The sequence below is a fragment of the Bombyx mori genome, chromosome 8 (assembly GCF_030269925.1).
Source record: "Bombyx mori chromosome 8, ASM3026992v2".
In the NCBI taxonomy this organism is placed as follows: Eukaryota; Metazoa; Arthropoda; class Insecta; order Lepidoptera; family Bombycidae; genus Bombyx; species Bombyx mori.
The window spans coordinates 13195671-13208102 of NC_085114.1; the positions used below are offsets into that span (position 1 = coordinate 13195671).

At 37.7% G+C, this 12432-nt stretch overlaps 1 protein-coding gene across 1 annotated transcript; it reads right to left on the minus strand.

Moving 5' to 3' along the window:
• Nucleotides 1-103: 103 nt before the first annotated feature.
• Nucleotides 104-4220, minus strand: LOC101736360 (transcription factor HES-4-B). Its single transcript, XM_004927069.5, has 3 exons — nt 3989-4220; nt 3039-3131; nt 104-2684 (listed from the first exon to the last, which is right to left on the minus strand). The coding sequence occupies exons 1-3, from the start codon at nt 4082-4084 to the stop codon at nt 1644-1646; spliced, it is 1230 nt and encodes a 409-aa protein (XP_004927126.2). The 5' UTR covers nt 4085-4220; the 3' UTR covers nt 104-1643.
• Nucleotides 4221-12432: the final 8212 nt, after the last annotated feature.

Sequence of the window (12432 nt, forward strand, 5' to 3'; positions counted from 1 at the left end):
ATACGTTATAGCAACGATAACATTGTAGAATTTGTTCGGATTTTATTATAACACAAACGCTATTATTATTAATTTTGTTATCGGGCAAATAAAATACTGCAACTCATTTGAATATTAATCTTTTTAATTTTCTTAAAGTCGTAAAGTGACATACCGCACAGGTAAATATCAACATAAGCTTCCTATACGTAAAGTTGTTTTTACATTAAAAATTAAAATACTTGGTTAACGTCTAACGATAACATTGGATCACGCTGAAAAATGAAAAACTAAACTTTGTAAACACCAACAAACCAAAAACGATATATTGACGCATTGATAAGGTTATTAAGGTTATTAATACTGGGGCTAATTTTGTTGTTATAACTATCAAATCCTAAGCCGACTTAACCTAATAGGTGTATGGCTCTAATAAAGAATATAAAAAAAAAACTATCACATCCTATTAGTGCTAGCCCTTGCAACGGCATCGAAATATCGATAATTCATTAAATGTGAATATCGTGAGAAAAGAACTCGCTTATTTTTTTATTTTATTGCTTGGATGAGTGGACGACCTCAACTCACCTGTGTGCTTAGTGAGAGTTTTTTTACGGTCTAGATAGCGTAAAAGCTCACCCAAAAATGGGTATTAGTTTTAGGTACAAATACCGGTATTAATAAAAAAGGGTTATTAATCGATTAAAGTTCTGTTTTGTATATCACATTTTAGGTATATCTTCGGTATTTTCGTGTATAAACATTTCTATATTATTAACGCTACCTTTATTTTCGTGGTGTATACCAATCTCATAACAGATTTGAAACGATCGACCAAATAACTAAACATTAAATCTTCGTAATAATATGAATAAGGACAAAGATATGCCTTAGTGCTTGCTAATCGCTTGGGTGTCAAATATATATATATAATTTTTTTTTTATTGCTTAGATGGGTGGACGAGCTCACAGCCCACCTGATGTTAAGTGGTTACTGGAGCCCATAGACATCTACAACGTAGACGCGCCACCCACCTTGAGATACAAGTTCTAAAGTCTCAGTATAGTTACAACGGCTACCCCACCCTTCAAACCGAAACGCATTACTGCTTCACGGCAGAAATAAGTAGGGCGGTGGTACCTATCCGCGCGGACTCACAAGAGGTCCTACCACCAGTAAAAATATATCTAATAAACTTACACTAGAACTTTATAAGGATTGAGATCTTTGTTATTAATTCAATGCGGTGAACAATAATGTTATTTAAAGCTTCTTTCACAGACAGTCGTTTGTTACCACGAAATCTTATTGAAATATTTACGAAACCTAAAAAATACGATAATGGCAATTAAAAAAATGCGAGCTTAAACCGTAAAATCAGTTTTAATTATGTCCTCCTGGACCTCGTTGGTCGCAAGACCGTAGAGAATATTGTAAAATTTAATAAGATTTTTTATATCGTTTCTTTTCAAAATAAATAACTTGTTAAAATGTTTTTTAAACCGAGTTATTTTCGTATTATTAGTGTTGTGCTTTTATCATCTTAGTCGTATCTTTTATGTCTTTCCAACAGTAACAACGCTGTTTGTTTGGCCATTCGAAGATCGGTACAACAAAGACTCTGATAACTTGTTCGACTTCTAACTTGAAACGCTTCAGCAAATCACCAGGGTCTCCACATTTCCGAACCACTCGATGTCCCTTGCCCCGGAGACTTAGAACTCGTATCGGCCTCTTGCGTGGTCTCTCTATCTTGGTCTTTTCGAGAGGATTGCGCTAACGATACCGCCGTGTGACTTATGACCGTCCTAGATGTCGTTGGAAGTGATAATCTTTCGCCAACCGATGGGATACTTTCGGGTATAGTCAATCTCCTTTCAACATAAACCGGATGTCGTTCCGGTACTCGCTTGAAGGCAGATACCTTTTCCGGTGAACGATACATTCTTTTCTCTGGCACTACGGGTGTCCCCTCCGGGTCTACTCTGGGCAGTTTCGGTATCGGCCCAGTCAAGTCGACCATCGGTCTTTTAAGCTTGTGCCGTATTGAATAATCCACGGCCCTCTTAGGGGACGCATCTATCCCTATTTTGTAGTTTTCAACGTCTATAACTATGGACAAAGGTTCCATGTATTTCTTGGTCTTCAATGCTTCCTGTTTCAAAGTTTCGGGAGATATCGTCGTTGAAGATACTGTAGGTTTTTGGGTTTCGGGGCTCGAGTCTTGATCCGACGCGGACCTGCTCGGCGGCGTCGGGAAGGGGAAGGCTTGGACCGGACGCGGGGGAGTTTCTAGTTCAGTGGAGGAGTCGCAGGCGGAGTCGCAGGACAGCGGACTCAGAGGCGGACTGGTCGGCCTTAAAGATTTGACGAAATGGAAGGCGCTCGGTCGGTCGTCGTCCAGCCTCAACGGATCAGGAACTAGTGACCCGTAATCCGCCGGGGGATGCAGTCTTTCGATCCCCGATATACAAGACGTGAGGTGGTTCCCGAGCCGATGCCTTAGTCCGGTTGGAACGCTGGCCAACCTCGACAGGTACCGGCGTACCTCGACCGCGCAGTCGCCGAAACCGGACTTGAAGCGCTGCAGCACGGCGGGGTCTGCGGCTATCGCGGCCGCCAGCTGCTGGCGCTGAAGTTTTTGAAGGTGCTTCACGGTAAGCTCCAAGATGTCCGCCTTTTCGAGCTTCGAGTGACGAGTTGGCTGTAATATAAGAGATTGTGGCGTTTAAAAACGCACATTTTTATGATGCGTAATCCGGAACGCACGAGAGGTGAAAAAAAGAAGATAGTCTGTGACACGGGACCTTTTTACCGCCGAAAATATATAGGACAAAAAAATTATAATGTGTATAACTTAGAACTGTGTAAGCCGCTGCAACAATAAAACTCTTATTGTTTTAACTGTAGTTTAATTACGAGTGATCCAAAAACACGATTTTCCCGCGAAATAAAGAAGGTACTCTACACGGACTCCCTCAAGATGTAATGTTAATGACTTAAAATTTCGTTATGTTTAATTATTAAATTAGTTTATTTTTTATTTGCATATACCTACATCTTTCTCAGAGTCCAGCAACAAGTCTTTCAGTTCGTTCAGACAGCGGTTTATCCGAGCGCGCCTTTTCTTCTCCATTATGGGTTTGTTCGTCTAGAAAAGAAAAAAAAAACGTTTAATAGTAATCATTCTTCTACAGGAAATCGCAGATTAGATTAGGAACGTACCGACTTCCGGGCAAAAGGAAATAGTACCGCTCCAAAAAAAAAAAGACGTACCACCATTTTTTCAGTTTTCGTTTGTCGTGGTTGGTCAGCATGTTATTAATTTATTGTTATTGTCAAATGAGTTAGATGGGTGTCGGATATTAAGTGTATAATCTATGGGTGTCGGCTTCGGTTGCGTTTAAACTGGCTTGTCTGCCAGCGCAAAATTATGAAACAAAAAATTAAAAAATTGCCTCAATACCCATAATCTGTGAAGAAAAAACTTTTTCTCATATCTATTATCATCGTAAACTTTTAACTAATACTTCATGGTCAACGTCTTAATGTCACGCGAGATTTAAATTAAGAACATAGGTATTGGTCATATTGTCGCGAGATTTAAAATAAGAACATAGGTAGGTATTGGAATTTGGAACATTTTATGAATTTCAAAATATACGTTTTTTTTCTACGCTGAAGGTATTGTGAACAAAAGTGACCTTATTGCAAACGAATTTGGTGCTAAATTTCACAAATCATATTTTTTTTAATCCATTTATAACTTCACTAAATACTCACGTCTGCCGATAATATAATGTTTTGAATGTAACGATTTTGTTTTCAAATTATATATTCGAATTAATACCAGTGCAATTTTATAAAAATACAGTTAAAAAATTGAAGAAAATTTAAAATAAATAAATCACCAGTTTCTGGGTACCTATGTAACAGAATTTAAATTTAAATTTGACAGATGCGTTTTGATTATACTTATTAAAATAGGGAATGTTACATTTCTCTTACCTTTCTTAACTCCGCTTTTGACATTCCTGGGGTTGGTTCGGAGATGAACCCGGTTTGCGAATCATCGTCTTCACTGGTAGGCATTTTGACACTCATAAAAATATTTATAAATAAATATAATTCACAGGATGACCAGTTCTCGGAATAAAAAAAAATTAACTAATAAGACAACGAGCCATTACAAAAAAAAATTAGAACACGTCCTCCCTCTATGGAGGTCAGACAGACTGTGTGAAAGTATTGCACGTATGTAATGTAGGAATAAAAATTTCAATTTGCCCTCTTTCCTGATTCATCCCGGTTGGTGGCTGCAACGAGGAAATACGCTTGTCTCTTTCTAACACGTTTCAGAAACGCGTGGGAACTGTGTCGGAATGTTTTGTTTTCGTTCCGTCTCGCTCGCTCGGTTAACCTGTTGTGAATGGGAGCTATGGCTTAGTGGTTCAGCGTAGAGTTGAGTTTGAGTTCGATTCGGTGTGTACCAATTAGATTTTTAAATGTGCTATTTGAATGTTTATAGAGCTGAGCTCAACAGAAACATATTAATTCACAATAATATAAAAAAATAACCTTTTGAAAAATTGGAAGGGATAAGATAAAGCAAAAACAAGTTTTATTATTTAAAATAATTTAATAAGTCAATTAAATAAGTAATAACGTATTTAAATATAAAGTAAATAAGTTATTTATATTTATTAATAGTTATTATTTTCTTAATAGAAACATCTCGTTATTATCTCGATGACCAAAAACCGAACATGACAAACCAAAATGCAATAAAAACTTCTTTCAATCTAAGCTGCTACAAACTTAAATGCGGGATTAGTGGGTTGAAAAAGTTATACTAAACTGAGTAGTGAAGAAACTAATGCTACTTTTAAGAATATCATTTTTTATTTAATTTAGGAATTAATCTTGAAAAAGGATAACCCAAAAAAAATTTTTTTTCGGTTATTTTGTTGTCTTGCTTTTGAGTAATAAAATAATAATATAAATCTACAAAAATATAATTTACAAAATTTAGCAATTAAAAATATTTTTATTATAATATTTTTCTTTAAACAAAATATTATTTTTATATGAATAAAAGTGAAGCTACGCGCGGCGCTCCCCTACCCTGTATTGTATGGGAATGCTACACCGTATACGAGTTCAGGAAGCACCGGAATTATTTCCCACGCACTCTTCAATTATAAACTTGGTACTTTCTGAAACGCACCCAGTCCATGAAGTACGTTATTCCATCGTTCGAAACACCTTGATAAATAACACGGTACTTCATGAACCCCGTGTAGCGTAAAGGGAAGGTGAACATGAAGTATGCTGTTTTTGTATATGAAATTTGCTGGCGATTGAATACGGTTCTTTATGGAGGGTTGTGAACGGTTCTCACGATGTGTGGGAATGTTTGAAGGTGCAAGGGTTGGTGTCCTCTAGCGTGTAGCTTTCTTTGTGGACTTGAGAATTTCGCAACACTATCGATGTATTTTTTTTATAACAAAAAAAGGTCAAGATATTTTTTGTTTGCGCTTAGATTAATTGTAGTGCTTATTAGAGAAGACCACGAGGGTAGGCATCGCCATGCCGTTATTGTGTGCGTCCACTAACATTCGCGTCGATGTCTATCCGATCCGCTACCCACTTAACATCAGACGGGTCGTGATCAAGTAATTATGAAATTATGTTTTTAGACAGTGACTTTCAAATTACGTCTTTCGTGACGGATGACTGTGTTCGAAGCTTAGACAAATTTAAGTAGGTACGAAATTGTTGATACTCAAAAAAGGCGAAATCACGAACCCATATTTTCAACCTAAATATTAATTATTTAGGTCACACACCAATTAACTCCTGCTCAAACCTAACTACGTAATTAATGCGTAGTTATTTACATACACAATACGGTTCATAGTCGTTCATAATTCCAGGTGTATCCGTAACCTTTTAAACTTATACATATTTCATATTGATTAGCCCTACGCTTTCTCCCACGGTGCGTCCACTACTGAAACCAACATAAAAATACAAACCACAATCTAAAACTTCGATAGAACATTGAAGGAATATTCCAAATTCGAACGCATTTTCCAAATTGGCGGCAAAACGCAATGCATTTTTGCTAATAGCATAATACTGCACGACCTAATGCTTTAGACGACACGGTTCAGAATTGAATGTCGGATCGAAATCAGCTTTTCTAATGAGAACATTTTTTATTTACGTACACGATTCCAGTATATAGACTCTAACGCTTTAGAAAAAAGGTTAAGTATGGTTTGTTTATTTGAATTTAGCAGTAAATAAATAAGTTTCGTGCGGCAACCGAGTGTGACCTGTCCCCACGCGATTGCGTGACGTCTTTTATTAATTGTGAACAACTCGTCAGTCGTCACTCGTCACATGGCGTTGATGTGTACAGCAGGACGCTGGGAAAACAAGCAACCGATATCGGTTTTTCGGATCAGTGTGCTGTGTGCTTAGTGCCAGTTTTTTAACGTTCTCGATAGCGTAAAAGTTAGCTCATATTTGTCTATGGAATGGGATCGTTTGCGTACGTTTGCCGCTAGGGGCGCTGAACCAAATGCATACAAAATTGGCTTAACTTTGACGCTATCGAGAGCGTTAAGAAGCTCGCACTAAGCACACTTAGCTAGTTAAGTATAGCTAGTTAAGTATAGCGCGTAAAATTTAACTCAAATCTGTATGGAGTTGGCTTCCCTTCATTTGCCACTAGAGGCGCTGTTCCAACTCCATACAAATTTGAGTTAACTTTTACGCGATCGAGAAGTTAAAAAACTCGGACTAAGCACACAGAAAAACTCCGGTGAACACACTTAGCAGTGCATTTGGCTTGAGTCTGCCGAGTGGTTGGGTTACCAACGTCTAGCCAAGTTCTGTCTCCAAACAATCAAGTCTAATCTAAATCTTGTTACCAGCAATGACGACTTTGAATCCCTATCTCGAAATGCGATATCACAATAAAAGATCGATAAAAAGTACATTCGTAAACGAATCATTATCTTCAGTGTAACTTACAGGTGGTAGGACCTCTCTTACTGATGGTAGGACCTCTCTTACTAATGGTAGGACCTCTTGTGAGTCCGCGCGGGTAGGTACCACCACCCCGCCTATTTGTGCCGTGAAGCAGAAATGCGTTTCGGTTTGAAGGGTGGGGCAGCCGTTGTAACTATACTTTAGACCTTAGAACTTATATCTCAAGGTGGGTGGCGCATTTACGTTGTAGATGTCTATGGGCTCCAGTAACCACTTAACACCAGGTGGGCTGTGAGCACGCCCATCCATCTAATGTATTTTCAAGTTAATGCGCACACTTACACTTAACGGACGGGCCGAATGACCGTTCACTCTTCTAAGCAATAACAAAAAAATAGAATTACCTCCTCGAAAATACAAAAATCAATTTCAATGCGACCTAAATACCCTATGAGGCAAACTTCATAGTTCTCCTAAACTGGAGCGTGTGAACTACTTAGAAACTTACAACAAAATCGTAACGGAACAACTTCCTTCCTCGCTCAGATCAAGGGCTGTAATTTATTAATGAAAAAAAAAAAAAGACGAAGTGGGATCAGCGACCCTCTTTTGAGATTTAAAGATGTGTCAGTTCACAGGGGTGCGGTCATTTTTATCACAAAGTTCTTTTTTTTTATTGTCAGATCCCGAAGCGTAGCGTTCGTATCCGTACTATTGGTAATTAACAAATTTAAATTTGTTTTACAATTAGTTCATTTAAACTGTTCGAAACTTCGAAAATAATAAACACGAGAATAAATAGTAAAGGTTAAAATATAAATAGTAAACCACCCTTCGGTTTGAAGGGTGGGGCAGCTGTTGTAACTATACTTGAGACCTTAGACCTTATATCTCAATGTGGGAGGCGCACTTACGTCGTAGATGTCTATGGGCTCCAGTAACCACTTAAAATCAGGTGGGCTGTGAGCTCGTCCACCCATCTAAGCAATAAAAAAAGCAGTTTTAATAGAGTATTTACTGACTTTGGTACAAACAAACAAACAACGAAGAAATTATCATAATAAATGCACTTTACAATACTTACGAACAATACAATACATATGGATACGTTACATCATTGATGTAACAAAACTTTTAATTTCATTATTCAAATCTCGTCCGGTTTTTTTGTTATGTTTCACATGGAAACAGGTGTCTACAAAAACATCCCTTTGCCCACATCAACTCGTTTTTATTGAGTTTTGTACAAAAAGACTCGTATCCGGGGCTGTTTCCGGGTCGCGTCCAAGATCACAAAAAAAAACGATTTGATTGATTCTTAAATATTTGTGGATATGCTCTTTAAATGAACGTGGGAATTTCTAGTATGAAAGTCAAAACTTACGATCTAGTTTTTCCAATTTGACACGTTTGGTACAACACAGTTTAGTAGGATCTATGTACCTACTTTTCCCACGCTTTTTATGACTGACAAAAATGCATTGTTATCGTTAAAAAAATAATCTAATCATTGATATTAATTCATCAAATTTAGATGTTTTATGTGATAAGTGTAACAATTAACGCCATCCATCTAGATAATTTAATTAGATGTAGATAGTTGATATCTATCGTATTGCTAATAAAATAAAAACTAAATCATCTCACTTACACTAATGGTCAAAGTATTTACTCAAACTTTGAATGTTTAATTTTATTTTTATTACCTACCCAGGGATGAAATCCTCCCGGGATTGCAATCTGCGCATGCGCGTACACCAGCGAAAGATCAGTTTTAATTATGGAGGGTAGAGGTAGTTTTAATATAGGTACTATGACGGTCACCTAGCAATTCGATTACTCGTCAAAAATGTCAATGTGTAAAATTAATATTCATTTCTTCGGTTTTCATGAGTTGTTCTAATAAAACGTAGGTACTAAGGACGTGACCACGGAAACTGTTAAGTTTTTGAAAATAATCATAGTTAATAGTACACATAAACTATGTAGGGAGTTATAAATAATACACATAAATTATGTAAGAGCTAAAAGTAATGCCGATAAACGCGAAATAAAACCGTAAAAGCAGATTTGGTTACAGTAAATGTTTTCAAATAACAATTGACAAAGGTAACAGAAACGTACCGCCATCATACTTACATTATTACGTCGGAATTAAGGCTCCTCACATACATACCCATATTCCCACGGTGCGGTGACAGGTGCGAGTTATCGCGGCTCAGCGTGGAGGATTTTACAAAAATACACCCTATTGAAGAAAAAAATAGGTGTTACTTTACAAGGTCACCTCGTTTAGATCTACTATCAATAGTTAAATACTACTAAACTGCTTTTTTATAGCCACTGAAGTGGATTTTGCTGTAACTGCTCTGTATTCTGAAGATTACACTAGAAATATGAATTAATTTTAAAATTAAAATTTTAATTTAACAACTGCTTTTTACAAGCTCTTTTTTATTGCCCTTTTAGGCAGACGAGCATACGGCCCACCTGATGGTGAGTGGTTACCGTCGCCCATAGACTTCAGCAATGCCAGGGGCAGAGCCAAGCCGCTGCCTACTAAATACTCATAGGCCACCTTGTGTTAAGAAAGCCGAGACTTTTTAGCAGTGTTTTTTTATTTATTGCTAGATAGGTGGACGAGCTCGCATCCCACCTGGTGTTAAGTGGTTACTGGAGCCCATAGGCATCTACAACGTAAAAGCGCTGCCCAGCTTGAGATATAAGTTCTAAGATCTCAGTATAGTTACAACGGCTGCCCCACACTTCAGACTGAAACGCATTACTGCTTCACGGCAGTAATAGGCAGGGCGGTCCTACCACCAGTGTTCATTTTGTGCTGCAGGCGTATAAGCTACCGGTCTAATTCGTCAAAGCGGCGCGACACGAAAATCTTCTTATCATGGCCGCCGCTAATTACTTATACGACCACGATGTGACAAGGCAAAGCCGCCGTCATCCGAAACCTGTCTTGTCGGAACCCCCGAATTCACTCTCGGTGCTTTTAGGACTCTCAAGCACCGGTCACCGTCCTCGTCGAACTCGTCGATTACGACGAAGAGTACCGAGAGACGATCCGGTGGTACAATCCGCGAAGCACTGCTCTTGCTAGGGCTAGTGTTAGCAAATTCTCTGAGGTTGAGCCCGTGAGCTCACCTACCCGTCAGAGCGTAGCTGGAATAGCCTCATAGGCAAAAGTTCAACTGCTATTTTTTATCAAAACTTATTATAAATTGCACTGCAGACGATTTGACAATATTACTGGTGGTAGAACCTCTTGTGAGTCCGCGTGGGTAGGTACCACCGCCCTGCCTATTTCTGCCGTGAAGCAGTAATGCGTTTCGGTTTGAAGGGTGGGGCAGCCGTTGTAACTATAATTGAGACCTTAGAACTTATATTTCAAGGTGGGTGGCGCTTTTACGTTGTAGATGTCCATGGGCTCCAGTAACCACTTAACACCAGGTGGGCTGTGAGCTCGTCCACACATCTAAGAAATAAAAAAAATAAAAATTTTTTTTAACCAAATTTGTGTTTCGCTGTCGACAGAAGCATGAGTTTGTCGATGGTGACAACTAACAATGGTATTAAATAAACTTCGCATGCCTTCGAAGCTAAAATTAAATGCGAACCCGCTCCTATTTTTCTACTCGAAATAAAGGGGGTTCGATGACTTCTAAAATCGATATTTTTTTGGCTCGTTTCTAATAAAAATCACAATTCGTCTTTTCGCATTAAAAGTGTACAATTTCCAAAAAAATTCGAAATTGAGTTAATATGCGGAATTATTTGTGTCACTAGTATTTTTCTCATAAATACTGTCAAAATAGCGTGTTTTAGTTTTTTTTTTAGTTTACCTATATTCTGACTACTTTTTACAAAATTAATACATCATTTTATCTTACTTTAAAAGACAGATAAAGTATCTGGTAAAAAAATAAAGAGTAAAAAAATAAGAAAAATATCACATGTTAAACCTATAAAATACTCTCCTGTAAAATTAGTAAGTTTTGATATTAATGATATTACACAGTTTTAATGCGAGAAGACGAATTGTGATTATGGCCGAGACCCTGGAGGACCTCAGTACAATGCTCAAAGACCTCAGTAGGGCTTCTGTCCGAGTGGGTCTGAATATGAACATGGAAAAAACAAAAATTAGGTATGTTGAATGCTCATATAGCGCCCATTCCAGTAAAGATCGGAAGCTCTACGCTCGTCAACGTAATAATTCGGTAAATTTATTTTTTGCCATAAAAATATTCATGAGCCGCCAAACCAAATCATATTCATTCGGTTTTTGCCGAACTGACCGTTCCCGATACAAAAAAAAGCCCTTGTGGGAATTATTCGCGAGATGATTTCTCAGTAGGTGATATCCCCTTTCCGCAGCACCTTGAGGCCAATCTATTGTGTTTGCACAAAGACGAAGATTACCGGATCCAATAGTAAACGCCACTTGTATCTTTGTGGGAGTTTTGATGGAATCATTGTTTATTGATATAAAGTCTCTTGAGAAACTCTAAAAGTGAACGATCGTAATAATTATTTTCTTATTCATATTTGTTCTTATTATTATCTGTATTCTTATATTTTTAGATTAAATGTGATTTTTTTACTTTTACACAATACCTCAAGTCAAGTTACCAAAAAATATAAAAAAAATATTCGAAGTCATCATACAGAGAGCTAAAAAAAAGTTGATTGCTGTACTGAAAAACAGTTTTTTTTTATTCTACCTAAGCTGATAGCCTTGAGGCTATATCAGCGGAACCTTAACTAGTAGGTGAGCTCACGGGGCTCAAACCTGACGACGTTACTAACACGAGCCCTAGCAAGAGCCATGTTTCGCAGAATCTACCACCGGATCGGAAACGCGACCCACTGAGAAGATCCGGCGAGAAACTCAGTGGGCTGTGTCTGAGGGTTAAAGAAAAACAGAAGATGGCAACTGCCAATGCGAAAAGAAACCAGCGTGTTACTTTTTCCTGTTTTCATACAGCACTGTGAAAGCGTGGCCAGATTGCCAAAAAATAAATTAATATATCTAGTTTAACCTTTGGTTATTGTTTGGTATTGAAATGGAGACGATAAGGAGTTACCGAAAACGAAATGCGGGAAGGGAGAAATTTGAAAATATTTCTTTTAAATGATATTTGCACTTTCAATGCCTTAACAAGTAGACCGAGAACAGTACAACTCCAGTTCGCAGTGAACCTATAACCTGAACTTGTATGTTATACAATCTACATTTGGCTTAAGTTCCTATTCAAACTTTTCTATTTACTGTTGCTGTATTTCTAACGGAATTTTGTTAAACGGACATTCCTAAATATTTTTTTTCGTTTATTGAAATATGCAATCTACCTAAAACCATATCTCAAGGTGGCATTCAGGTCGGTTTTTTTTTATTGTCCTTGTAGGCAGATGATCATACCACCTGATGGTGAGTG